The 24,101-nt window shown below is 43.0% G+C and overlaps 2 protein-coding genes across 4 annotated transcripts; both read right to left on the bottom strand.

Annotated features, from left to right (window-relative positions):
* Nucleotides 1–446: 446 nt before the first annotated feature.
* pou4f3 (POU class 4 homeobox 3) lies at nt 447–2,967 on the bottom strand. The gene is made up of 2 exons (XM_020463790.2): nt 2,739–2,967; nt 447–2,424 (listed from the first exon to the last, which is right to left on the bottom strand). Exons 1-2 carry the CDS (start codon nt 2,856–2,858, stop codon nt 1,528–1,530), a joined length of 1,017 nt encoding a protein of 338 aa, XP_020319379.1. The 5' UTR covers nt 2,859–2,967; the 3' UTR covers nt 447–1,527.
* A 4,279-nt stretch (nt 2,968–7,246) lies between these two features.
* rbm27 (RNA binding motif protein 27) lies at nt 7,247–24,052 on the bottom strand. Of its 3 annotated transcripts, none has more exons than XM_020464067.2 (21): nt 23,793–24,052; nt 22,794–22,912; nt 22,512–22,639; nt 22,340–22,422; nt 21,885–22,075; nt 21,348–21,635; nt 20,363–20,593; nt 19,577–19,738; nt 18,725–18,871; nt 16,995–17,139; nt 15,786–15,969; nt 15,399–15,623; nt 15,107–15,238; nt 14,853–14,981; nt 14,609–14,683; nt 12,894–13,064; nt 11,190–11,294; nt 10,099–10,311; nt 9,808–9,891; nt 9,578–9,697; nt 7,247–9,456 (listed from the first exon to the last, which is right to left on the bottom strand). In XM_020464067.2, the coding sequence occupies exons 1-21, from the start codon at nt 23,852–23,854 to the stop codon at nt 9,367–9,369; spliced, it is 3,084 nt and encodes a 1,027-aa protein (XP_020319656.1). In that variant the 5' UTR covers nt 23,855–24,052; the 3' UTR covers nt 7,247–9,366. The 3 variants fall into 3 exon arrangements, with proteins under 3 accessions (XP_020319656.1, XP_031663941.1, XP_031663942.1); XM_031808081.1 differs by having other exon boundaries at nt 15,107–15,235; XM_031808082.1 differs by lacking the exon at nt 19,577–19,738.
* Between the last annotated feature and the right edge of the window lie 49 nt (nt 24,053–24,101).

Below are 24,101 nucleotides of genomic sequence, written 5' to 3'. Positions count from 1 at the left end.
AAATAGAAGTCTTCAAAACCTTACCTGAAATTGTGAGAGTCACAAGCCTCTATCCTTCGAGTCACGAGCTCCCACACTCTCAGCCCTCCGCACAGCAACAATCCTCATTTTATGCCTATATAATTAATATTGCATCTTCATTATTTAATAATTTGAAAACCCACGATATACCCCAGTAACACACGGGCATTCGTTATTTAAACAGATCTAATTAGGACCAAGATCCTGGTAACAGTGCGTCAAAGAAAAGGAAAACATAAAGTGGGTCTCTTATTGTTATTGTTGCGTGGTGTTACATGGTGTTTGACTTTGGTTTATAAATTCAGCACTGAAAATCATTGTTTTTCTTCTATATTTATGTGCTATATGATTCCTTTTAAATCGTAGCAGAGTATTGGGAATTCATAAATACAACACGTCAAGTTCTCTGTGAAACTCAAGGTTATACAATGATTTTATTGCCCATCTGTATCTTGAGGCATGATTTATTCAAAGACCACGGAAGAACAAACCCTGAGTCAATTTTCCCCCCAACCCCAGAAACGAAAGAGATATTGTATTTAACATAGACTCACACAAATAGCAAAATGACTTTAAGCCTAGATAAACGTTTTCTTCCTGTCTTTAAATGAAGTGATAATGCTAGGTCTAATTATCTACAACTGACAAAAACACAAATTAAGCATGTCCAATGTAATCAAAATAATAAATTGCTGATTCAATTGAATTGTATAAAATATTCAATGATTTATTCATTCATTTTCAACTTCACACATTTTGTCAAGTAAAATTCAAGAGTGAAGAAAAATACTAACAATATTTCAGTGATACTCCAAACTGTTTTACATGTTCACATCAAAATACGTAATGTCAAAACATAGCAGCTTTTCCATGCCCGTTTGACGTGCCTTAGTTAAAATAGTGACATTTTGAAAATGACTAAAGAAAATCAACTCGTGTTGTGTCGTTAATATTGTGAAATGTGATTTTCCTCTTTTGCACACAACTGTGAATTAATTTGTCAACGAAGTTCAGCTAGTTCACAAAGAGAGCATATTAATTTGCAATATGTTTTTAAGGGGGGGGGGGGGGGGGGGTTAAACCGATAGAGTGAAAACACATTAATTCCATCCTATACAAGTATGAATCCAAACAGTCCGAGACATACAGTAAATGTGAAAATGTTTGTGGAATTGATTAAATTGTCCAAACAACTAACCGAACTTACGAGCATTCAACAGGACATCTCACATGATAGAGATAGGTCATTTTCTATAGGCCTATTTGTTATAGTTATGTGATTGAAGAGAGTTGTGATATGCAGTAGAGACCTTTAGCACAACACGTTTCATTCCAATCTACAACATAAAATGTGCCCGTTAGAGGACAAAAAGTGAACGAGACAACATAATGAACATTTAAATAAATCTCGAGTCTCGGTTGTAAATTCCAGTCGGACATGATGAAATGTTGATAGATCCCTGTTATCTCTTCAAAATGTCGTATTTTATGCATAATGTTAATTAACTAATGCACAGCAGAATATTTCATCCTTTTCTGTTTTTGCCTTTGGTTGCAAAACCACACACGAACCACGTTTTTTTTAAGGTCCAGCTTTTCAGCAATTGCAGCAATTTTTTCCGAAGATGGACGGGGCTGGATCGCAAAATATGCCTCCAACGAGCGCTTCTCGGGTGCGGCTATCGAAGTGCGTTTTCGTTTCCTTTCGTTACCATTAAAAAGATCTGGCTTGCTGTTTTTCTCCCGGTAAGCAGCCTCGGCCTCCTCGAGCCAGGCTTGGAGGACAGGTTTTAGCGCAATCATATTATTGTGAGAGAGGGTGAGGGACTCAAACCTGCAGATAGTACTCTGGCTGAGAGAGCCCACCCCTGGTATCTTCAGGTTGGCGAGGGCTGAGCCAACGTCCGCCTGGGTCACCCCGAGCTTTATCCTCCTTTGTTTGAATCGCTCCGCAAAGGCTTCCAGCTCCCTAGGATCTGACTCCACGTCGTTGACACACGACATTCCGTTGTGCACAGATAGAGAGTGCGGATGACCCATGGCCATAGCCTGGTGGAGATGACCCATGGTCTGGAGGTGGTGCTGGTGCGTGGTAATCATAGAGGAATCCGGAGCCCCCATCCCGCTCACTGAGAGACTGGACGAGATGTGATCCAGAAGATCCCCCTCTAAATTCTGGTTGAGGTGGTGGTGGTGGTGGTGTTGGTGAGAGGTCAGGGTGGAAGGATGGGAGATGGGCACCGTAGAGGAGTTGGAGGTGCAGGGGACACTACTCATGGTATGGTAAGTCACGTCTGGTTTGAAATGGTGACTCTTGCCGTGAGAGACTATGTCAGCAGCCGCCAGAGCTTCCGCGCGTGCCAGTAGACTCTCATCAAAGCCACCGAAGATATTGCCCTGGAGCTGGAAGCAAGAGTGCGCATACTGGAATCAGTGGGGAATTCTGTCAACTCAGGATTCAAATAAATGTTAAGCACAGGGAGAACCCTCCTCAAAGCACAGGTCATAAACATTAATATGAAAGCAGCAGCTTTGCTTGAATAGACGAGATGATGAGAGAGCGAAAGAGAGGGGGGGGGGAGGGGTTGTGAGGGAGAACGAAAGAAAGAACGAGTACGAGAGTGGATAAAACAAAGTCCTTTCTGATCCACTTAAAACGTCTTAAATTGATATTTGTTCATACATTTGTGCCTCAAATAATTGACTGAGAAACATACCTGCGGGGCAGGCAGACAAACTCTGCGCATGCCTTCCGAACTCGCGTGCAGGCCAGAGTATTTGGGCTCCTGCAGCACAGGGTGCATAGAGAAATGCTGCTTTCCGTTCATGGTCATCATCTTCGATGCGCACCTTGCAGGTAAGTGGCCCTGACATAGAGGCAGGCTCGGTTCTCTGGCTCGTTGCTGTTAGTGAGCTATTTCCATTGGCAGCGCCTCCCGTTCTGCCTCTCTCACCCCACCTGCTCCTTTACTCAACTTACAAGTTACAAGTCATGGGAATGGGCTGGGTGCTGTGCGCAAGCGTGATGCACCGTTGAAAGTGAACGCAATTAAATTGCCCATGAAACTAAAAACAATGAGGCTCATTATCAGCTATACATAACATGTGATAATGGATTATAAATATGATTAGGCCTATACAATTGTTTGTTCATATTCTCAATAAACTACTATAGGCCTATATATTTCTGCTGCATTAACTTGTGGTTCCAGACGTAATATAATGAACACATGTGTGCAGTCTATTTTTATTCATTTGTCATGTTTTTTTTTAGCAGTTTTATCCTCATCAAGGGTAAAACAGGAGCGTGGTTAGCTTCAGCAGCATGGACAGCTCCAGTATTGGCTTCTCGAGGCGACAGGTGATTCCCACTCAGTTAAATGAGGGAACCGTGCTTCGGCCAGTCTTCAGCAATCAGAGGGTGTGGCAAATGAATAGCAGACGTGAAATCTAATTCCACACAAATTCTATACCATTAATGAAATTATAAAATGTGTAGATGAAATATACCAATAGATTCATTCCCTTCAAATAGAATATGACACCACTCTTGATTTATGTACAAACATTTTTTCAAGAGGCAAAAAAGAAACAAATGTAGCTCAAAAAGAAACAGAAATGAATAAAAACGTGGTCATATTAAAAAGAAAAATCCTTGAAAAATTATCAACATTAAGTAACGTTATAGGCCTACATTGATTTAAAAATGTATAGATAAAGAACTAGCGTACTTCATACTTTATCAAAAACGAAAGAGCAATCTATAATAAGATTTCTCTTGAAAATATGATTTGGGTAATTTATTAATCCCATGTCTATCTCTCGAGCAATTACTGATAAATAAAACATATTACAATTATTTGTTAAGACCTCCCGAGTGGCGCAGCAGTCTAAGGCGTCACTGCAGATTCGAGTTCGATACCGGACTGTGTCTCAGCTGGCCGCGACCGGGAGAATATGAAGCGGCGCATAATTAGCCCAGCGTCGTCCGGGTTAGGGGAGGGTTTGGCAGGCGGGGATGTCCTTGTCCCATCGCGCTCTAGCGACTCCTGTGGCGGGACGGGCGCATGCATGTTCACGCAGTCGCCAGGTGTACGATGTTTCCTCCGACACATAGGTGTGGCTGGCTTCCGGGTTAAGCGGACAGTGTGTCAAGAAGCAGTGCGGTTTGGCGGGTTGTGTTTCGGAGGAAGCATGGCTCTGGACCTTCGCCTCTCCCGAGTCGGTACGAGAGTTGCAGCGATGGGACAAGACTGTAGCTACAAATTGGGCAGAAAAAGGGCAAAAAGTAAAAAATTGTTTTTATTAGTAATGAAAAAATATGATTGTCAAAATTATTCTAAAACTGCGGCTCATATGCCCCATATAGCACCAGGCTAAAGCCAAAAGTATGTTAGTTGAATCGGGACTGACTGAAATAGGGATCACTTTAATGCTGCACATCCAAAACGACATAGACTTGTTTTTTTACAGGTATTCCTGATCTTAATCCTTCCCATCATTGCATTGGGATAGGGTCAGTTCAAGATGATCGACTTTGGCCAAATCTGATTACAGGATCTTGTAGATAAGACACCTACAGTACACACAACAGCAATATTGGCTGAATATAATTGGAGCAGGTCAGGGCAGGGCCTTGCTCTCGTCTCCCTCCCCATGCAGGTGAACAGAGCACCTGTCCTCAGTGCATTAGATCTCATGTGGCAGGCTGAATGCCTCTCCCAGCAGTAGAAAGAGGAGCCAGGCAGGCCAGTGACACAGCGCTTCCATCTGATCCTGGCCACCTCTCCTCCGGTTCCTCAGACAGTGAATAATTCAGCAGCATGGTGGCAGGCATCCATTACCACATTGGCATGTCCTTATTCATTATAGAGATTAAAACAGGCAAGGTCTTTTCTCACCACTGGACCTGTTGAGTGAGTGAGAGAGAACATCTTGTCAGGGTAGACTTTTTGTATACTGTACAGTAGGCCTATACTTTAATGGATGTCCGACTCATTGCCCGGCTGGGCTGCAAAGATGTTCAGAACTGAGAAACAAACTATGTCATGTATTATTCCATTCAATATTTTACCCTGAATTAAGTATAATGTCCTTCTCTCTCCTGCTCACATGAACTCTTATTCTTAGACTTCTTAATAACAGTATGTATAATTCAGTGGTCATTGTTGGCTTGTCATCTGTGTGCATTCCCATTCTGAAGATTGCATCTGACATGTTTTATGGATTTGTTTGTATCGAGATGTGACAGCAGCACTCATCTCCCTAGCCTGTGTACAGCTCATAAGATTTCCTTCACCAAATGACCCTCCAATTGTTGTCTGACTCCACTTTGGGATCTGTGGCGCGTGCACGTAGTGCTCATCACCTGGGCGACAGGGGATGTGAGGACGAGTGGCTGTGGTTGACATTTCGTCCCACGGGTAACCCAACAGCGCTTGCATTAAATCAAATAGACTCTTGAGTGTTTTTCACTTCACTTCCTAAAGTAAGGAATGTTCATGCATTATTTATCAACATTTGAATATGTCAAAGTCACTGAAGCCAATTTAAGTTCCTCTCTGTGTTGGAATTCTGTTTTGGTGGGTGGGATGGGTGCCATGGAGGAAGCCCACCCGAGAATGACCCTGTTTTGGTGGGTGGGATGGGTGCCATGGAGGAAGCCCACCCGAGAATGACCCTGTTTTGGTGGGTGGGATGGGTGCCATGGAGGAAGCCCACCCGAGAATGACCCTGTTTTGGTGGGTGGGATGGGTGCCATGGAGGAAGCCCACCCGAGAATGACCCTGTTTTGGTGGGTGGGATGGGTGCCATGGAGGAAGCCCACCCGAGAATGACCCTGTTTTGGTGGGTGGGATGGGTGCCATGGAGGAAGCCCACCCGAGAATGACCCTGTTTTGGTGGGTGGGATGGGTGCCATGGAGGAAGCCCACCCGAGAATGACCCTGTTTTTGGTGGGTGGGATGGGTGCCATGGAGGAAGCCCACCCGAGAATGACCCTGTTTTTGGTGGGTGGGATGGGTGCCATGGAGGAAGCCCACCCGAGAATGACCCTGTTTTGGTGGGTGGGATGGGTGCCATGGAGGAAGCCCACCCGAGAATGACCCTGTTTTGGTGGGTGGGATGGGTGCCATGGAGGAAGCCCACCCGAGAAGGACCCTGTTTTGGTGGGTGCCATGGAGGAAGCCCACCCGAGAATGACCCTGTTTTGGTGGGTGGGATGGGTGCCATGGAGGAAGCCCACCCGAGAATGACCCTGTTTTGGTGGGTGGGATGGGTGCCATGGAGGAAGCCCACCCGAGAATGACCCTGTTTTGGTGGGTGGGATGGGTGCCATGGAGGAAGCCCACCCGAGAATGACCCTGTTTTGGTGGGTGGGATGGGTGCCATGGAGGAAGCCCACCCGAGAATGACCCTGTTTTGGTGGGTGGGATGGGTGCCATGGAGGAAGCCCACCCGAGAATGACCCTGTTTTGGTGGGTGGGGTGGGTGCCATGGAGGAAGCCCACCCGAGAATGACCCTGTTTTGGTGGGTGGGATGGGTGCCATGGAGGAAGCCCACCCGAGAATGACCCTGTTTTGGTGGGTGGGATGGGTGCCATGGAGGAAGCCCACCCGAGAATGACCCTGCTTTCCCATCATCATACAAATGAAACTATGTGCCGGTACAGCTCCTCTCCATATGTATTTGGACAGTGAAGCAATTAAAACATTTTGTGGCTCTACACTCCATCATTTTGGATTTGAGATCAAATGTTTCATGAGGTAACAGTACAGAATGTAACCTTTTATTTTAGGGTATTTTCATACATCAGATTTAGTGTTAATAAATGAAAGCACTTTATATATCTAGTACCCCGATTTGAAGATTTCACAAATATTTGGACAAATTTCACTTGGTGTATTCAAGTTGGAGAAAGTTTAGTATTTGGTCACATATTTCTTGCACACAATAACTACTTCAAACTTGTTCGATGCATTTACAGCTTGTTTTGGTTGTGTTTCGGATTATGTTTTCTACAATAGGAAGTGAATGGTGAATAATGTATCGTGTCATAATGACTTTTGTCAACACTTTTACACGAATGCGGGTGCTACCATAATTATGGATAATCATGAATGATGGGTGAAAAAGTTAGCAAGACAATACTAAAGGAATGACAACACAGGTTTTGAAGGTAATATTCTTCTGGAATGTTCTCCCACCCAGGTAGAAATTTGAATGTTTTTTTTTTTTTTTGCTGGTGTCAAATTCAAATTGTTTATATTTTGTATTTTGTTTCTCTTCCAAGCACCCCATTCCTCCATCTTTATTGGTAAAAGCAAACATGCTAGTGAGTTAGAAATCCATTTTACAAACAGAATAAATCAAAAATACACCCACATCCCACAAATATAAACAGTAACAAATCCCAAAATGATTCTTCCAATAAAGGAGTTGCATTTTAAACTACGATGTCACAGTAGCATCCACATTGCAGTACAAACAAGTGTACAAGTTTCTCAAAGCAATTTCTGAAATCCCACTTTGACATGTAATAGTCCTGTCCATAACTGACATTTAAGAAAAGGACTGTTCATAAAAGCACATAGCAAAACAAGTGTGAGGGTACTGTGCAGTGAAAAATATCTTATTCTTTAGCCTTTTCCTTCTGGTCTTCCATCCCTTTCTCACATTTCAATGGGCATTTTATTTATTTCCAAAACTAAATATATTGCCACATGATATAAGTGTCATGCTGATGTCTGTTACATGGTAACACCAAGCCTCACTGATGGAGATGAGGCAAAGCCTAGGAGTCCAAGAGTAAGCCTCCAACTTTCCACATCTCTAATCTAACTCTTTCAATAGGACTGCAAAATGAACAGGGATCAAAAATCTGTTAGGGCTACGGCAACATAAAACTGTTTTTCCTTTGCACTCAACGTTGAATTAAATGGTCTAGTCTTGAGTTAGCGAGAACCTGGCCAAATATGAAAGAAGAACATGCTCTAGAGTTCAATATCTGTAGATCAGCAGCAGCAATACAGGATTCATTTTTCCTCTCCTGACAAAATGTAAATACAGTATGTAAGGACAAATAATACACACGTTTTTTCATCAAGTATACACATTCAAAAGAGGATGTTACTTTGCTCATTTCATAGCCACCAACACAATGCTTCTTGACTTGCAGGGAGTCCTCACTCATTAACACTTAAGTGCCTCACACCGAATGGATTAAACTGCTGCCGAATATTGCTACTGTAAAATAAGATCAGAAACTGTGCATGGAGAAATCTGTTACAAATGTCTGGTTTACTTGTCAGCTCTCAAAACCATGCAGCTAAATCCTGGCAGACATGAGCTGGTAAGAATGTGTTGTGAAGTGACGCCACAAGAGTTGGTTTAACACAAACCTACCTTAAGTAGGGACATTTAGTACTCTTGCTTGAAAAGAAAATGGGCCCTCTTTTCCTGACAACTTCAACATTCATTCAAATGACAAACTGAAAAAATATTAACAAAGTAATTCCTATTGCAAGAAAAATAACAAATCTCATAAAAATGCAGCCTTCTGATTATGTAAGGCAAAATTATATATAAAACCAAATGCTCAGTATACATTCAAACACCATTGTCTACAGATCTCAAACAAATTTGACAATAGATGACTAGATCCTCATCCAAAGATGTCTTTGGTCTCAGATGACAGAAGAGATGACTCGGGAAAAGAGAAAATAGAGTTGTTAAACACCATCTCAAAAGTGCGTAACATTAGTCTTGGTGTTCATATGTGCATAAAGTGGCACCACACATTTAGTCGACAACAAAATACTCAGTGAAATATCAAGTGTCTCTCTTTGAATCCAAGATGGAGGCTGTATCTAATTTACATTTCAACAGGGGACGCTGATTCTGTAATCTGTAGCTGTGACAGCATAGCCATCCCTGGACCTTGAGCCTCGTAATTATAGACAACATCAGTCAAATAAGAGAGGATGAAACCATAGCTTAAATATTTATAAAAATACCTATTCACAGTAGTCATAAATGTTGTACTGATATTATCTGGTAACCACATCGAAACATACATTTATTTATAACGGTTTAGATTTATCTCAGCAAAAGTGAGATTTTAATAATTATTCAGATGTTTCAAGAGAAAACAGTCTGCCCTTTCAAGCTTCACACGTATCATTAAAGTATAGACTCTCATATTAGTCCTTATTTCTTCAGTCTCAAAATACTTGAAGCTGGTCTAAAAAAAACCTAAAGAAGTGATTTCCGTCAAATCTGCTTGAATTAGTTTAAAAAATATATCAAAGTCCTTCCCACGAAAAAGTGTGACGTTCGTATTGCCTTCATCGCCTCCATGAACGACTCTCATACTCGTCATCCTCATCGTCGTCTTCCTCCTCTTCCTCCATAAGCAGGTAGGGGCTGACTTCCTCCTGGAGGAATCAAATGAAATAATAATCTTTAGATCAAGCGGTTCATTGAGTGATGATTTTACATGGTTTTCCAAAATGCTATAAGAAAACAGGAAATAGGGAGAGAAGTACAGTAACTTACCGCATTGACCTCTTCCTTTGAGTCCTCCTCCTCAGGTTCTGTGGATACGGATGGTGTCTTCGGCTTGAACCATGCAATCTGTAGAACGCGACCTTTGAACTTTGCTCCTTGGTTTGCAGCCTATAATGTGAAAATGATCATGAATGGTAAAATTCAATTAAAACTTGAGAACTTTCTCGGTTATAAAGGCATCAAAATGTTACTGTATGCATGCCATCTGCAGGACATACATTCTCCGCGTCGCTCCGGGTCTTGAACGTCATGACAACACTGGTAGCATCCTGATCACGGAGCTCCTCTATCTCACCAAATTTCTGTGACAAGGACAAGAATACAGAAACAGCCGTAAGTACCTGTAGAAACTCCTTTACACATCTCTCTGGTGGAAGCACTGTTTTTACAACTATAATGATTCATGCTTTGTACCACTTGAGTTCTAACACAGACCTTTCAATATTCAAATAAGATGTTTTGGGAAAATTATACAACTAGCTGGATTTGATAAGGGTGTATTTCCTTACCACAAAGTGAGGCATCAGCTCCTCCTTCTCTTCCTGTGTGACTCCCAGGATGGCGATGGCTCGGGGCCTGTGGTCCACCACCATGTGATTGCCACCTCCTCTGCCACCTCCTCTGTGTCCCCGTCCCCTGCCCCTTCCTCGGCCCCTGCCCCTGACGCCTGCTGCGTCGCCCACCTTCCCACGCCCGGTTGGTATCAGGCCCAACCGGGTGGCCTGGGGGAACACAATCAACAAGGTCATCAGATCCACAACTAACTTCCATTTCTCAACAAAACACAGCACGAGGTGCCAGCTGACACTAAGGTGATGCCACAGATCCACATGTGGAACCAAGACAGCTGGCTGTGTCACCAGACCCCAAACCAAGGTGGTGGAGATGGCGCTACCTGGCATGTCCTCACCAAACAGTGCCAGGCAGCAGCATCAGTATCCAGGAAGAAAATGTAGTGCTACTGAGAACCAGTGTCCCCACAGGCTTGGTATCCATATTTAATGTGTCCAAGGGAACATGTACCAGCAGACTGACTGTGGTGGCCCTGATGGCTTGGAGCAGAGCACCAACACTCCTCATCCTAATTGTCATCCCTCCACTTTCTTACAAGGAACACAATCTCAAACTTTAATGACATCAGATGCATCAATGTAGGATCTCTGTTTGGTTAGGATTCATTAGTGGGTGTCCTCTGGGCTTGGTAAGTGCCTGCAGTTTAATGTGCAGAAGAGGGGTAAAGCCATGCATATTTCATGGGGGCTAATTTAAGCACACCATGCTGGAAAAGCAATGCAGAGGGCTGTTAACAAAAATACATTTCTTGTTTTCAGCCTGATCCTCTGACATCAACTATGACATAATGTGACTAGCGACAGACAGAACAGCTGTGGGACAAGGAATATGTTCACTTCCAAGGTGATGCCTTTCTGCTCACTTCAGACCATTCTTGAAAAGGTTGCATTTTAACCAACAGTACACATGTTCTGGAGGTGCCGAGGCTGCCACTCCTCCTTCAGTATGCCAGAAAACTGCCACATTCCAGAGATGTTCATTAATGCTAGAGAGCACTTCCCAAATGATGGATGCCCTGTGTACCCACCTCAACCTGCAGCTGACCCAGTCTCCTCTTCAGGTCTGTCGTGTCCTCTCCAGAACTCATCTTCTTGTGGAAATCAAGCTCTGCGTCCAGAAGCTCCTTTTGTGCCTGAGGGAGAGCACCATTATTTTGGGATTTCCAAAATGCATGCTCCATAGAAATAGAATGAATACTCCCAGTTGGTATTAGTCTGAATGTTCTGGCCCACTGCTGTGGGGGAAAACAACCTGAGGTCACCCCACTGGCTCACAGCAAAAACTGTACCCTTTTCAAAACAATGTTCTTGTTGTCTACTTGTTTTAGTCAATTGCAAAAATACATTTAGGAAAAGTACAACATGTCTAAAGATTACTTTCAACATTGCCTGCTCCAGAGTGTTCTCACCACTTAGAAAAAGCGTAATATTAAAGGGCTTCCCTCATGCCGCCTTTCAAATGAAGCTAGTAGCCACATGAGGGCTCTTCTGGCAGGCTTCCCTACATGCAGTCTGATTTTTGACCAGGTTACATGTATATTGAACTCCACATCTTTGCCATGTTTTGTTGTTTCTGTAGAACTAAACATTTTTATTTATTTATATATATATATTTTAAATCAACAATATAGTTGACTCTTTTACAATGGGGGGGGGTCAATGGGAAATAATGATTGTTTTCCCCAATTTGTGGGCGTGGTCAAGGGGAATTCCTTCTTATGACGTAAATAGACAGAGTACAGAAGGGGCTTGGAGCCTCTGAAACCCAGTTGCCCAGGTTGGGCTGGCCTTGGTGGGCTAGCTCAAATTGCATTTCCAGTGCCTCCATGAATTAGAAATGTCATGTTGCTGGGTAGCCAATTTGTGACTGTGCAGGTGGCTTTTGCTAATGTTGCTAGCAATCTAGCACCCTATACTCCTGCCAGTGCCAGCCAGAATCATAGCCATGTATTTAATTTGCTAACGCTACCAAAACGGTTAGTGTAGTCGCTAGCATTACAAGCTAGCTTAATTGCTACCTTGCTTGCCATGACATTGGTTATTAGCTAGCTAGCTAACCAAGCAAACCAGACAGGTTTGATGCGAAGCTAGATTTTAATGACCTGGCCAGATAACTTGAGAACAGGAATTGTATCTTGCTAGCTTGTTTCAACTGATTTGCTAGCTAACGTTTGGTAGCTAGCATTAGAAGGCTAACTGTTCTTATAAAAACGTTTGTGTAGCGCCAAAATGAAGGATCCAGCTATGGTGGTAATTTGTGTAATGTCTGACTGTTACAATACTGCTTGTTGCTGTTACCTAGCACATGGACAAGCCCAGACGAGCTAGCTAAATGTGTCAGCATCCTGCAGTGATTAATTAGCTATCTGGTGGTTGCATAGTAACGTCGTCACCCGCTCGAACTCTAATAGAGCTGGCACCAGTTGTGAAACTGGGGGGCGCTGGCCCGGGTTTCCCTCGACCCAGCTCGAATTTGAGAATTCTATTCGAGCCAGCTCAAATATGCCCTAATTTCAAGTGCCAGTGGACATAGAGCTTAATTAACCCTGACAATTTGACTGGTCAACTCATGGGTTTACAATGGCTGCCTGGTATTGTGATGCAATCATTTCCATGTTAATGTTCATTCACATTTTGTAACTGACCAAGCGCATGCAATGGAATGTAATTTTTGTAATGTCAGTTGAGTTGATTCAACAAATCACAGAATATGATATGGTAGGTAGACTTACATCGGTCTTAGTCTTGGACTGAGCCGTGTTGGCTGTGGAATGGGAGGCTGGGTTCATCTCGTTCTGAAGCTGGGAGATCTTGTCGGTCAGATCCTTCAGAGTCTTCATAATGTTGGCCCTCTCCTCTGGCTTCAATGTGGCCCTGTTCTTTTCAAGTCTGTTGATCAAAGCCTATAGCAGGTAGGACATGAGATGAACTGACTAATCAATGTAAGACGAGCAGGGTATCCAGGACAACACCCAGGGTCTCTTGGTCTAGAGGTGTCCTTGTTTTGATAGGTAAAGGACAACACGATGATGATCACAGCATGTGGTTTATTTGCGACTAAAATGAAAGGTGGTGATGGTGGCATCCTTTAAATTAAGTCGGAAGTTTACATAAACCATAGCCAAATACATTCAAACTCAGTTTCACAATACCGGACATTTAATCCGAGTAAAAAAAGTAATGTCTTAGGTCAGTTAGGATCACCACTTTATTTTAAGAATGTGAAATATCAGAATAATAGTAGAGAGAATGATTTCAGCTTTTATTTATTTAATCACATTCCCACTGGGTCAGAAGTTTACATACATTCATTAGTATTTGGTAGCATTGCCTTTAAATCGTTTAACTTGGGTCAAACGTTTTGGGTAGCCTTCCACAAGCTTCCCACAATAAGTTGGGTGAATTTTGGCCCATTCCTACTGACAGAGCTGGTGTAACTGAGTCAGGTTGTCGGCCTCCTTGCTCGCACACGCCTTTTCAGTTCTGCCCACAAATGTTCTATAGGATTGAGGCCAGGGCTTTGACGGCCACTCCAATACCTTGACTTTGTTGTCCTTAAGCCATTTTGCCACAACTTTGGAAGTATGCTTGGGGTCGTCCCATTTGCGACCAAGCTTTAACTTCCTGACTGATGTCTTGAGATGTTGCTTCAATATATCCACATAATTTTCCTACCTTATGATGCCAGCACCCCTACAACATGATGCTGCCACCCCCGTGTTTCACGGTTGGGATGGTGTTCTTCGGCTTGCAAGCATCCCCTCAAACAGTTCTATTTTTGTTTCATCAGCCCAGAAGACATTTCTCCAAAAAGTAAAGTGCTGTTATTCAGGGATTGATTTGCACTTTTCGCACCAAAGTACATTCATCTCTAGGAAACAGAACGCGTCTCCTTCCTGAGTGCTATGACGGCTGCGTGGTCCCATGGTGTTTATACTTGCGTACTATTGTTTGTAAAGATGAACATGGTACCTTCAGGTGTTTGGAAATTTCTCTCAAGAACGAACCAGACTTGTGGAGGTCTACAATTTATTTTCTGAGGTCTTGGTTGATTTCTTTAGATTTTCCCATGATGACAAGCAAAGAGGCACTGAGTTTGAAGGTCGGCCTTGAAATACATCCACAGGTACACCTCCAATTGACTCAAATTATGTCAATTAGCCAATCAAAAGCTTCTAAAGCCACGACATAATTTTCTGGAATTTCCCAAGTGGTTTAAAGGCACAGTCAACTTAGTGTATGTAAACTTCTGACCCACTGGAATTGTGATAGTGAAATAATCTGACTAAACAATTGTTAGAAAAATTAGATGTCCTAACCGACTTGCCAAAACTATAGTTTGTTAACAAGACATTTGTGGAGTGGTTGAAAAACAAGTTAATGACTCCAACCTAAGTGTATGTAAACTTCCGACTTCAACTGTATGTAGTATAAGCAACCATCATACCTTTTGACATTCAATCTGCTTCTCTAGCATCTCCTGCTTCTTTTTTCTCATGTCCTGCTGCAACTTCAATGTCTCCTGAAACAAGAATAAAGCAATTATTTATAGTGTCATTTTGATTTGTGTATAGAAAGGTAATGACTGACTATGAAAGGTAATGACTGACTATGAAAGGTAATGACTGACTATGAAAGGTAATGACTGACTATGAAAGTCATTCCAAATGCAGCTGGCAAAAATTACTTGCCTGCTTCTTTTTCAAGATCTCCTGTGCTTCAAGTGCTTTGGCAGTTTTACCAAGTGACTTGGACGCTCCCTTGTGGACTGTGGAGCTGTAGGGCCCCTTCTGAAGGGCCACAGAAGTAGAGAAGAGTGCCTAGGTCAGGAAGAGACAGACCCTTTGATTACTACCTGACCCCGTCTACTCTCTTTGCCATCATACAACACCATGCTGTAACTCTGCATAGGGGCACTCTGAGAGCATAGGAGCTGACGGCTTACCGCTGCAGGGTCTGCGCTGGGGTGCGAGACGTCCAGTTTGCCTCCGGCCACAGCCCCAACACCAAGGCCATGTTTGGACAACGTCTTATTATTCAGCACATAGGCTCCGGGATTGTGTTGCTTGATCACCTGCTGGTTTATACAGAGATACATAAGAGTCATGAAAGAAATGTTGATCACATCTAACCTGGAACTTAGAACCTCTCCATTCAAAATCAAAACGACTGTTCGAATGAATAAATTCTTGGCCAGCTAAAAAGGTTTTAGCAGTAGTCAGAAGTGCTCTGTCCACCTTATGAACGCTGAGGTGCTGCTGCCCCATAGCAGAGCTCTGTCCGTGTCCGTCCCCCTGGCCCTGACCCATGCCCTGTCCCTGCTGGGTGTTGGCCTCACGGTGCCAGTACACACGGATGAAGCGGTTGTTGAGCACCGCCTCAGTGCTGGAGATGGCCTGCCGTGCCTCCTCGTTGGCTGTGTACTGGATCAGTGCTGCCTCGGGGTCGCCACCAAATACCACCTATTGGAGGAGACAGGTCAGAAAGTAGTAAACAGGAAGGCCAGAAGTTATGTCCCTTATTCACCCTCCAAAGTAAAACGCATGTACACGCACTAACATTTATTGATCTAAGACATTTTTGTAGTGGTACACATCGTTTCAAGGAATTGTCAGATTTCTTACCTGAATGTTTACGATGGTACCAAACTTGCTAAAGTGCTCATTCAATTTGGTGATGTTGTTGAGATCTCGGGGGATTTTGCGAACTTCAAGCTTAGTGTTGACGTAGTGATTCTTCTTGGGGTAGCCCCCGTGTTGGGGCTTGTTGTTGGGGAAGTTGAGCTGGTTGTTGGCCTGGTAGTTGGGCCTGGAAGAGAATGAGTTATTCGTCTCTTACATTTTTTAATAGGTATTTTCTGAAAACTGTATTGTTGGTTAGAGCCTGTAAGTAAGCATTTCACTGTAAGGTCTACTACACCTGTTGTATTCAGCATTTCACTGTAAGGTCTACTACACCTGTTGTATTCAGCATTTCACTGTAAGGTCTACTACACCTGTTGTATTCAGCATTTCACTGTAAGGTCTACTACACCTGTTGTATTCAGCATTTCACTGTAAGGTCTACTACACCTGTTGTATTCAGCATTTCACTGTAAGGTCTACTACACCTGTTGTATTCAGCATTTCACTGTAAGGTCTACTACACCTGTTGTATTCAGCATTTCACTGTAAGGTCTACTACACCTGTTGTATTCAGCATTTCACTGTAAGGTCTACTACACCTGTTGTATTCAGCATTTCACTGTAAGGTCTACTACACCTGTTGTATTCAGCATTTCACTGTAAGGTCTACTGCACCTGTTGTATTCAGCATTTCACTGTAAGGTCTACTGCACCTGTTGTATTCAGCATTTCACTGTAAGGTCTACTGCACCTGTTGTATTCAGCATTTCACTGTAAGGTTCTACTACACCTGTTGTATTCAGCATTTCACTGTAAGGTCTACTACACCTGTTGTATTCAGCATTTCACTGTAAGGTCTACTACATCTGTTGTATTCAGCATTTCACTGTAAGGTCTACTACACCTGTATTCAGCATTTCACTGTAAGGTCTACTACACCTGTTGTATTCAGCATTTCACTGTAAGGTCTACTACATCTGTTGTATTCAGCATTTCACTGTAAGGTCTACTACACCTGTATTCAGCATTTCACTGTAAGGTCTACTACACCTGTTGTATTCGGCATTTCACTGTAAGGTCTACTACACCTGTTGTATTCGGCATTTCACTGTAAGGTCTACTACACCTGTTGTATTCGGCATTTCACTGTAAGGTCTACACCTGTTGTATTCGGCACATGTGGCAAATACAATTTTACAATGTTCTTACTTGTCCATCCAGGGTTTTTTGGGCGGTGGACCTTCTGTGGGCCCCAGGGGCCTCTTCCTACCCTCATGCTCTGTGCTGCTGTAGCGACACACACTGCTGGGGACACTGGCCACCGCCGGCTCTGTCTGGATCACGATGTTAGCCGCTGGGACAGGAGAAACACATTGTCAGTCATAATGACAGTTCGAATCTGGACCGCTGTGTCTGGATGAGACGGAGGATACGTAAAGGCAGGATTCATACACATTTTGACAGATGGTATTGTGACTTTTCACCAAATTCCCCATGACCAACAATTGGTGTAGTCTACGAACGTATAAAAAAAAGCATGAGTGACTGCTCTCTGATGCTATGTACCATCTCCTGTCATTGTGCAAGGCACTTAAACACCACAAAGTAGAATACCTGTTAGGCAACTGTATTTAAACATTTTAAAAAGTGATCAACCCTCAGTCTGGAGAGCTACTTCGTGAGCAGGCTTTGATCCAGCCCTGCTCCGACAGTCAGTTTATCAAGGTTTGGTTGAGCAGCTCATTTATAAAATGTGGGTAGTTTAAAGGGGGACTGGAATAAAAGCTTGGAGGATGGTTAACCACCCTTTATGTAAACCATTGCAACATTACATCAGCTCATTCAAAAATATCAAAGATCAAATGGCTATGGTAGTGGGGCTGGGCGAGATGGAAAAATACCATATTTTTCCAATTTTATGTTTTTGAATAATAAAGGTTTATATGCTTTGAGTATCTTGGTCTGCGGTTGTGAGGCCGGTTGAACTTATTGCCAAATTCTCTAACATTACGTTTGTAGCCCTTTATTGTCCCCAGCACAAGCTACACCTGTGTAATGATCATGCTGTTTAACCAGCTTCTTGATATACCACACCTGTCAGGTGGATGGATTATCCTGGCAAAGGAGAAATGCTCACTAACAGGGATAAACAAATTTGGGCACAAAATATGAGCTTTTTTTGTGCATATGGAGATTTTTTTTTTTCAGCTCATGAAACATGGGACCAGCACTTTACATGTTGCATTTATATTCTTGTTCAGTTTAAATGTATTGAACATTAATTAATTTGCCCAAGTTTATCACAAGACATGAATAGAGCGTATCAGTCATTCGCATTTCCTGCAACTTTCTGAAGAGCAAAAAGAATGCCACTGTGTCTGTGGTGCACATCTCTACCACTGTGTAGCTGTTAGCGATGATGCTAGCGATGATGCTAGCTAATGAAAACAATCTTCTGGTTGATGGAAAGGCTTTCCCAAAAACCTTCTCAATTAAATGCTAACGACAAACTTCAGGATATAATTTGCATAATTTCACAAGGCCCTACACTTACCTGGAAGAATTATATCAGGATTATGTTAATCAGTCCAGTAGGTATTTGTTTTGAAAACTCTACCATCACATGCTAAAACATGCTAAAAAACACTGCTAAACAGCCTCTTGGATAGGTGCACAATTCAATTACAGTAACTACACCCCAAAATCAAATATTTTACCCTGACCTCAAAAGTGGTCTACGGATATGATTTAAGCATTGCTGTGAACTTAGAACATCCAATTTAGTTTTGGGAAAATCTAAATGGAATCCAGTAAAAAAAAAAAAAAAAAAAAAAAAGATTTCATAGCACCCTAAATACAGAAGTCCTCATGTTTACTATAGGTTAGGATCAGGAAGAAAGCCCAAACTAAACCACCAAAGTATGACCCACATGTGATACCTCTGGATCCCTGGCCATCCCCGGAGGTGAGGCCGATCAGGTTGAGCCTCTGGGTCTGGATGCGGGGGATGAACTGCCTGTACTGGGGCCGGCCGGCTGCTGTCATGCCTGGAGACTCTGGGTTGTAACCCTCTGGGTCATAATTATCTGGCAACACAAGGGAGAACAGACAAACATTAGAAGAAGTCGGTGTTTTACACAGTGAGAATACCCAAATAGGCCTATCCATCACAACACCTACTTTAACTATATGGCTACACTACAACTACAGGGAGAAAGAAAATACAGTTCTAGTATTGAACTCAATATTATACCGTCTGCTTTTGCTCTATAATGTTCAATGGCTTGGGACTCAATAATGCATGCACTAAACTAGAGCAACTAAAAATAACATTTCAATTGAGAAGTGAAACACACTGCATTTTAATTTCCTCTCTTATGTGGGCAGGACTACTAAAATAGAGTTTTTGCACTGTCTAATGTGCAGCTTACAGGAACAGTGGACTTTAGTTCATCAACAGTGCACCCCTCTGGTCAAAAGATGCTACTGCACCCTAAAGAAACAACTAGCTCATGCAGGCCAGGCAGTAGCACAAAAACAAAACTAACACCCTCACTCAAAAAGGAAATATTTTGCAACACATGAATGAACCATGTGAACATAAATACTTTAAGACAACAGCATTTCTATGTCCTTCCTCACTACAGTCAAACAATACCATTTGGTTCACATGGATTTGAAAGTCAGTGTATGTCAAAGAAAACAAATTGACAAAAATGTGAACAATATGAGAGCTATGCTCATAAAAGTAGCACTTTGCCAAGCTTATTGAGAAAAGCATAGTTGCTTACATTCTGACTGAGAATATTGGGGGTGTAGCGAGACAGAAGAGGGAGGTGGTGGTGGTGGAGGAAGAGGAGGAGGTCCCACTCCAGGCGGTCCTAGAGAGGACGCAGAACTCGTCCCTGAGTGGTTGGGAGTTTCTATCCCACTTGTTGGTATCAATGGGGGCCCTATGGGAGATAAAATTCCAAGCTGAACCCAGTAGATAAAAGCCACTGGTAATTTACTTAAACTCCTTAACAGAATAGGCTAGGTAAAGTACTACAGACATAAAAATTAAGTATTGTGTGAGTACTAGTGAGGGTAAGACAACAAAGACAGCCGTTTCCCTCAGGTGTGTTTCTATGTAGCACAACAGTCCTTATAACATGCTATTTCTCCATGGAACAGGCCAGCCTTGAACAACAGGGAAACAGCTTTCTTCTCATTGATACAAACACACATCCATGCACCCTAAAATGACTCATCCACAGAACTTGTCTTTATGCCATTGTAGCATCTGTGACAGCATGGGCAATGCACATTGAGGCTACAACCCATAGGAATCCCCACCTAGTTGACTACTTTAAAAATGGTGGAAGCCCTCAATGGCAATGTCCACGCTAAAACGGGTTATATCCATGATGAGTCCTCCATCTCTAGGCTCTCACCACATCAGGAACTAAAGCTAGGGCCCTAGGTTTTTCTTAATCACGTGGACTGACCAGGAAAAACGCTTGGCCTTAGCCTATGTCAAACAATGACTGGTGAGCATTCCAGGTTGAGTTCCTAATTGGAGACACATGATAACTCACCAGGAGGCGGCATAGGGAAGATGCCCGGTGGGGGTGGCTGGCCGTGGAGGGGCATTGGCATCCTGATGGCCGGGGGTGGCTGGCCGTGGGGGGGCATGGCCATGCGGGCCGGTGGAGGCATGCCAGGTGGAGGAAACGGAATCATGGCGGGCAGCGTGACGTCATCCACGATCAGAGGATCATTGCCATGGTCAAAGGGACAGAGGTCACCACGCACACAGAAACCTTTTTCTGTGGAAGACAGAGACAGATCAAAATTTCATTAAAAAAAATAAAAATGTCCTTTCTTACTGTAAATGCACTCAGCAAGATGCTTGCCAATAATAGCTTTAAAAAATCAATCAGCTCAAATGAGATTATCGGTTTGGCAACCTTGACACTTTGTTTACAGTTCCTGACAAGATCCAGGCTCATCTCTGAACCCTCAAGGTGGGGTGGAGTGAAATGTCATTGCGACTGTTGGATGAATATAAACAGTGTCCCTCAGGGGAAAGATGTTCAACTTGGGTCATTAGCGCTGCTTTAAACCAGGAAAACACCCTACTGAGGGTTGGAATACCACACAACCGATTGCATTTAATCCATAAAGAAAACACAATCGACTGGTATTTTACTAAATATTTGTACAATTTGAATAGAGTAGACATAAGCTTAACGGTCAACAGATATGAACCCTGAAGCACACAATGATTAGAAGGCCATGCGAGGTCACCTGCTTCCATATTCAACATCCTTTTACACATTTTTGCAAGTACATACATTACATTATAACTTATTTTGGTTATGGATAAGTGCCTTTCATTCACAAAAAGATAAAGCTGATTAGCTACATAAAAAAGGGTTATTGTAAAAGAGAAAGTGTCCTGAACGACATACCTGGCAAAAATAAAACCCAGATATTGTTGCTACATTTACAGCAAATCTGTAACATCTTGTATCATAATATAGACCAGACTGAAATTAGACCATTTTAGTTAGCCCTTACCGTCATAGTCACGGCAGCGGTGCTTGACTGAAGTGACCTTGTTGAACGGCTTGCCCTCCCTGTGATTAGAGTAGTAATTAGACCAGCTCTCTGTAGTGCTGTCGGGCAAGTGAGCGGGTGCTACCACGGTAACAGAGTTGGGGACTGCTTGGCCCCCGGAGGAGGGAAATGGGTGCTGCTGGGGGGTAGGTAGGAGGGGCGGAGGATGCTGGTGGGTTACCAGGGACCCAGAGGTGGAGTTGAAACTCTCGGGCTCCTTTCTCTCCACTTCAAACTTTGACCTGTAATCTGTTTAACATACAGACACACAGAAAAGCTTGAACCTAAAAGGACACAAAATGCAACATAACCCAGGAAAAAAATACCCACTTTAGGAAACATTCTCACCACAGGGGGCATTTAAGGATACCCCGAGTAAAAGTCCAATAAATACGCTAATGTCTTTTGCTTGTTCTTAGTAAAGATTTGTTTTCAACCTGTCAGGTTAAACATTTGAAGTAAAGCAAATGTCCATGTCCGTGCCCCTGTGAGTCTCACCTCTCCCACGGCTGTGCTCCTTGTCCCTGCTCTTGCCTCGGCTCCCACTTCGGCTCCTGCTGCGACTGTAGCTGCGCCCACGAGAGTTGCCTCCGTGCCGGTCATGCCTCTCCCGGTGGGAATCGGTGCTTTTACCATGGCGGTCCATGTCACGCCGCTTGCGGTCGTCTCGTCTGCGGTCACCACGTCCCCTGTGAGGTCAGGTATGTAGGTTGGTCATTTAGCAGCACCTTTAATACAGCACCGGAACTCAAGGAGTTTCCTGTCTTTGTGGTAATCTGTACTATTGATGTGACTAGCATTTCAACAACAATAACTAAATTATGTGTCAAAGGTGCAGTCCATTAAAAGGGCCTAATCAAACTAACACCTTGACCCCAGAGAGCTACATCACTGTCAAGAGGAACTCAATTGAGAACACCAGGAAACAACAAAAATATAGATTCCAGCCTCACCTTGATTCATTTAAGTCAGAGCGGTTTCTCAGTGGACTTCTCCGCCTCCTGTTATCCCCCCTATCCTCTTCTACATTTTCAGCCTTGAGAAAACAACAATAGTTAGCTAGGTATATCCCCACTATCAAAGACTGACATAATAAGACAGAGGAAGCTCAAAAAAAGCCCTTACCTCCACAGCCTCCTGTTTTAACACAGGGAGTTTGGGCTCCTCTTTGGGAACTTCCTTAGGAGGTGGATTCCCCAAGTAGTTTTTGGTGGTCAAACATTCAAAGAGCTTATCAACAAAACCAGTGGTTTCTGCAATAGGGAAAGCATCGAGGCATAAGACCTTTATAAACATTTCTCTCAAATGATTTCACAGTCAGTCAACTACATGTTTACACAACGAAAATACTAACATTAGTTGGTGAGATGCAAACCAACACTGACATTAAGGAGTTACGTAGCCTACCTTTTTGTAAAAAGACATCCAGTTGATCTGCACAAAGTGCTTTTAACTCTTTCTCAGGTTTGTCCTTCTTTACCAAAGCCACAACATAGTTGGCTAAAGCAGAGGGGTCGGCCTCACAGCTGCAAAAGCAAACATTATCCATATTACTCAACAGGGTTTGCATAGTTCCCAACCAGAGGTACTAGGATACCTGTGTGTACTTTCCCTATCCACATGGGGTACATTAGAAGACCATAGGATACTTGTAAAATGCCCATGTGGGGTACTCCGGGCAGAGCAAAATTCAGTTGGTGGTGCAGTAACCGAAAAAGGTTGGGAAACACTGCATTAGACAATATCTAGCTAGAATCATTCATTTGTAACCAAGAGAGTTGTAAGGAAAAAGTTGAGGTTAAGGCAGAAGGTTAGACCCTAATCTCATGCTACATAACACATATGCTGCAAATGACAACACACACGTAGTTACATCAACTTGGATGACATGCTTCTGAATTAACTGGTTAGCTAGTTGGTTGGCTAAATGCTAGACGTCACTGCTAGCACTGTCTAAGGCCGGGTAGATGCAGCTAACTTAGCCACTCAATTTATGATAGGATGTTAAACAAACTATGAGTAGACTAAGTAGTTACCCATTCATCACAAGCCAAACGTGATGTGCAGCCATTAATATAAAGAATTCACCTTGATTGGGACGATGTTGATTGAGTTGAGCAAGCTAGCTTTTAGTTAGCTGGCCAAATTAACTACTGTAACGTTAGCTACTTAAATAGTTAGCTAAATTGCGGCAGCAAAACACATATCTAAAATGTCATAATCAGTTTAGTGTCGGCAATTTATCCAACAAATCCGATATGCAGAATGTGTAACGTCGCATAATTGACAGAACAAACGTTAAATGTGTATTTTTATTGCAATATAACGAGCTAACGTTAGCGGTGGCGTAGCTAGTGCTAACTCGTGCAATCTAGCTAAATGTCAATTCAATTAATCAACACTCACATTGGCTCCAGGAGTTTTGCCAGCCAAGACTTCAAAGCTTCCACATTTTCTATGATCATCATGAAAACGACTTAACAATACTGACTACAAGTTCAATGTGCGTTGTGATATTCCTCCTTTCATCGTCTATAAATGTATATTAGGCTTAGCTAGGCCTTCAATAGTCACTCCACTTGCAGGTCGGACGAATTGCTTTACGTTCAAACACAGAGGCATGGCAACTTAACTGGCAATGTCGTAAACCGATCAGCTGGCCACACTAAGATTGGGGTTTAGTGCTATCCGGGATCTTTAAGACGTCCCTACCCC

Source organism: Oncorhynchus kisutch, linkage group LG28 (genome assembly GCF_002021735.2).
Source record: "Oncorhynchus kisutch isolate 150728-3 linkage group LG28, Okis_V2, whole genome shotgun sequence".
NCBI lineage: Eukaryota > Metazoa > Chordata > Actinopteri > Salmoniformes > Salmonidae > Oncorhynchus > Oncorhynchus kisutch.
Note: the sequence above shows the minus strand (reverse complement) of the source record. Positions and strands in the feature narration are given on the sequence as shown.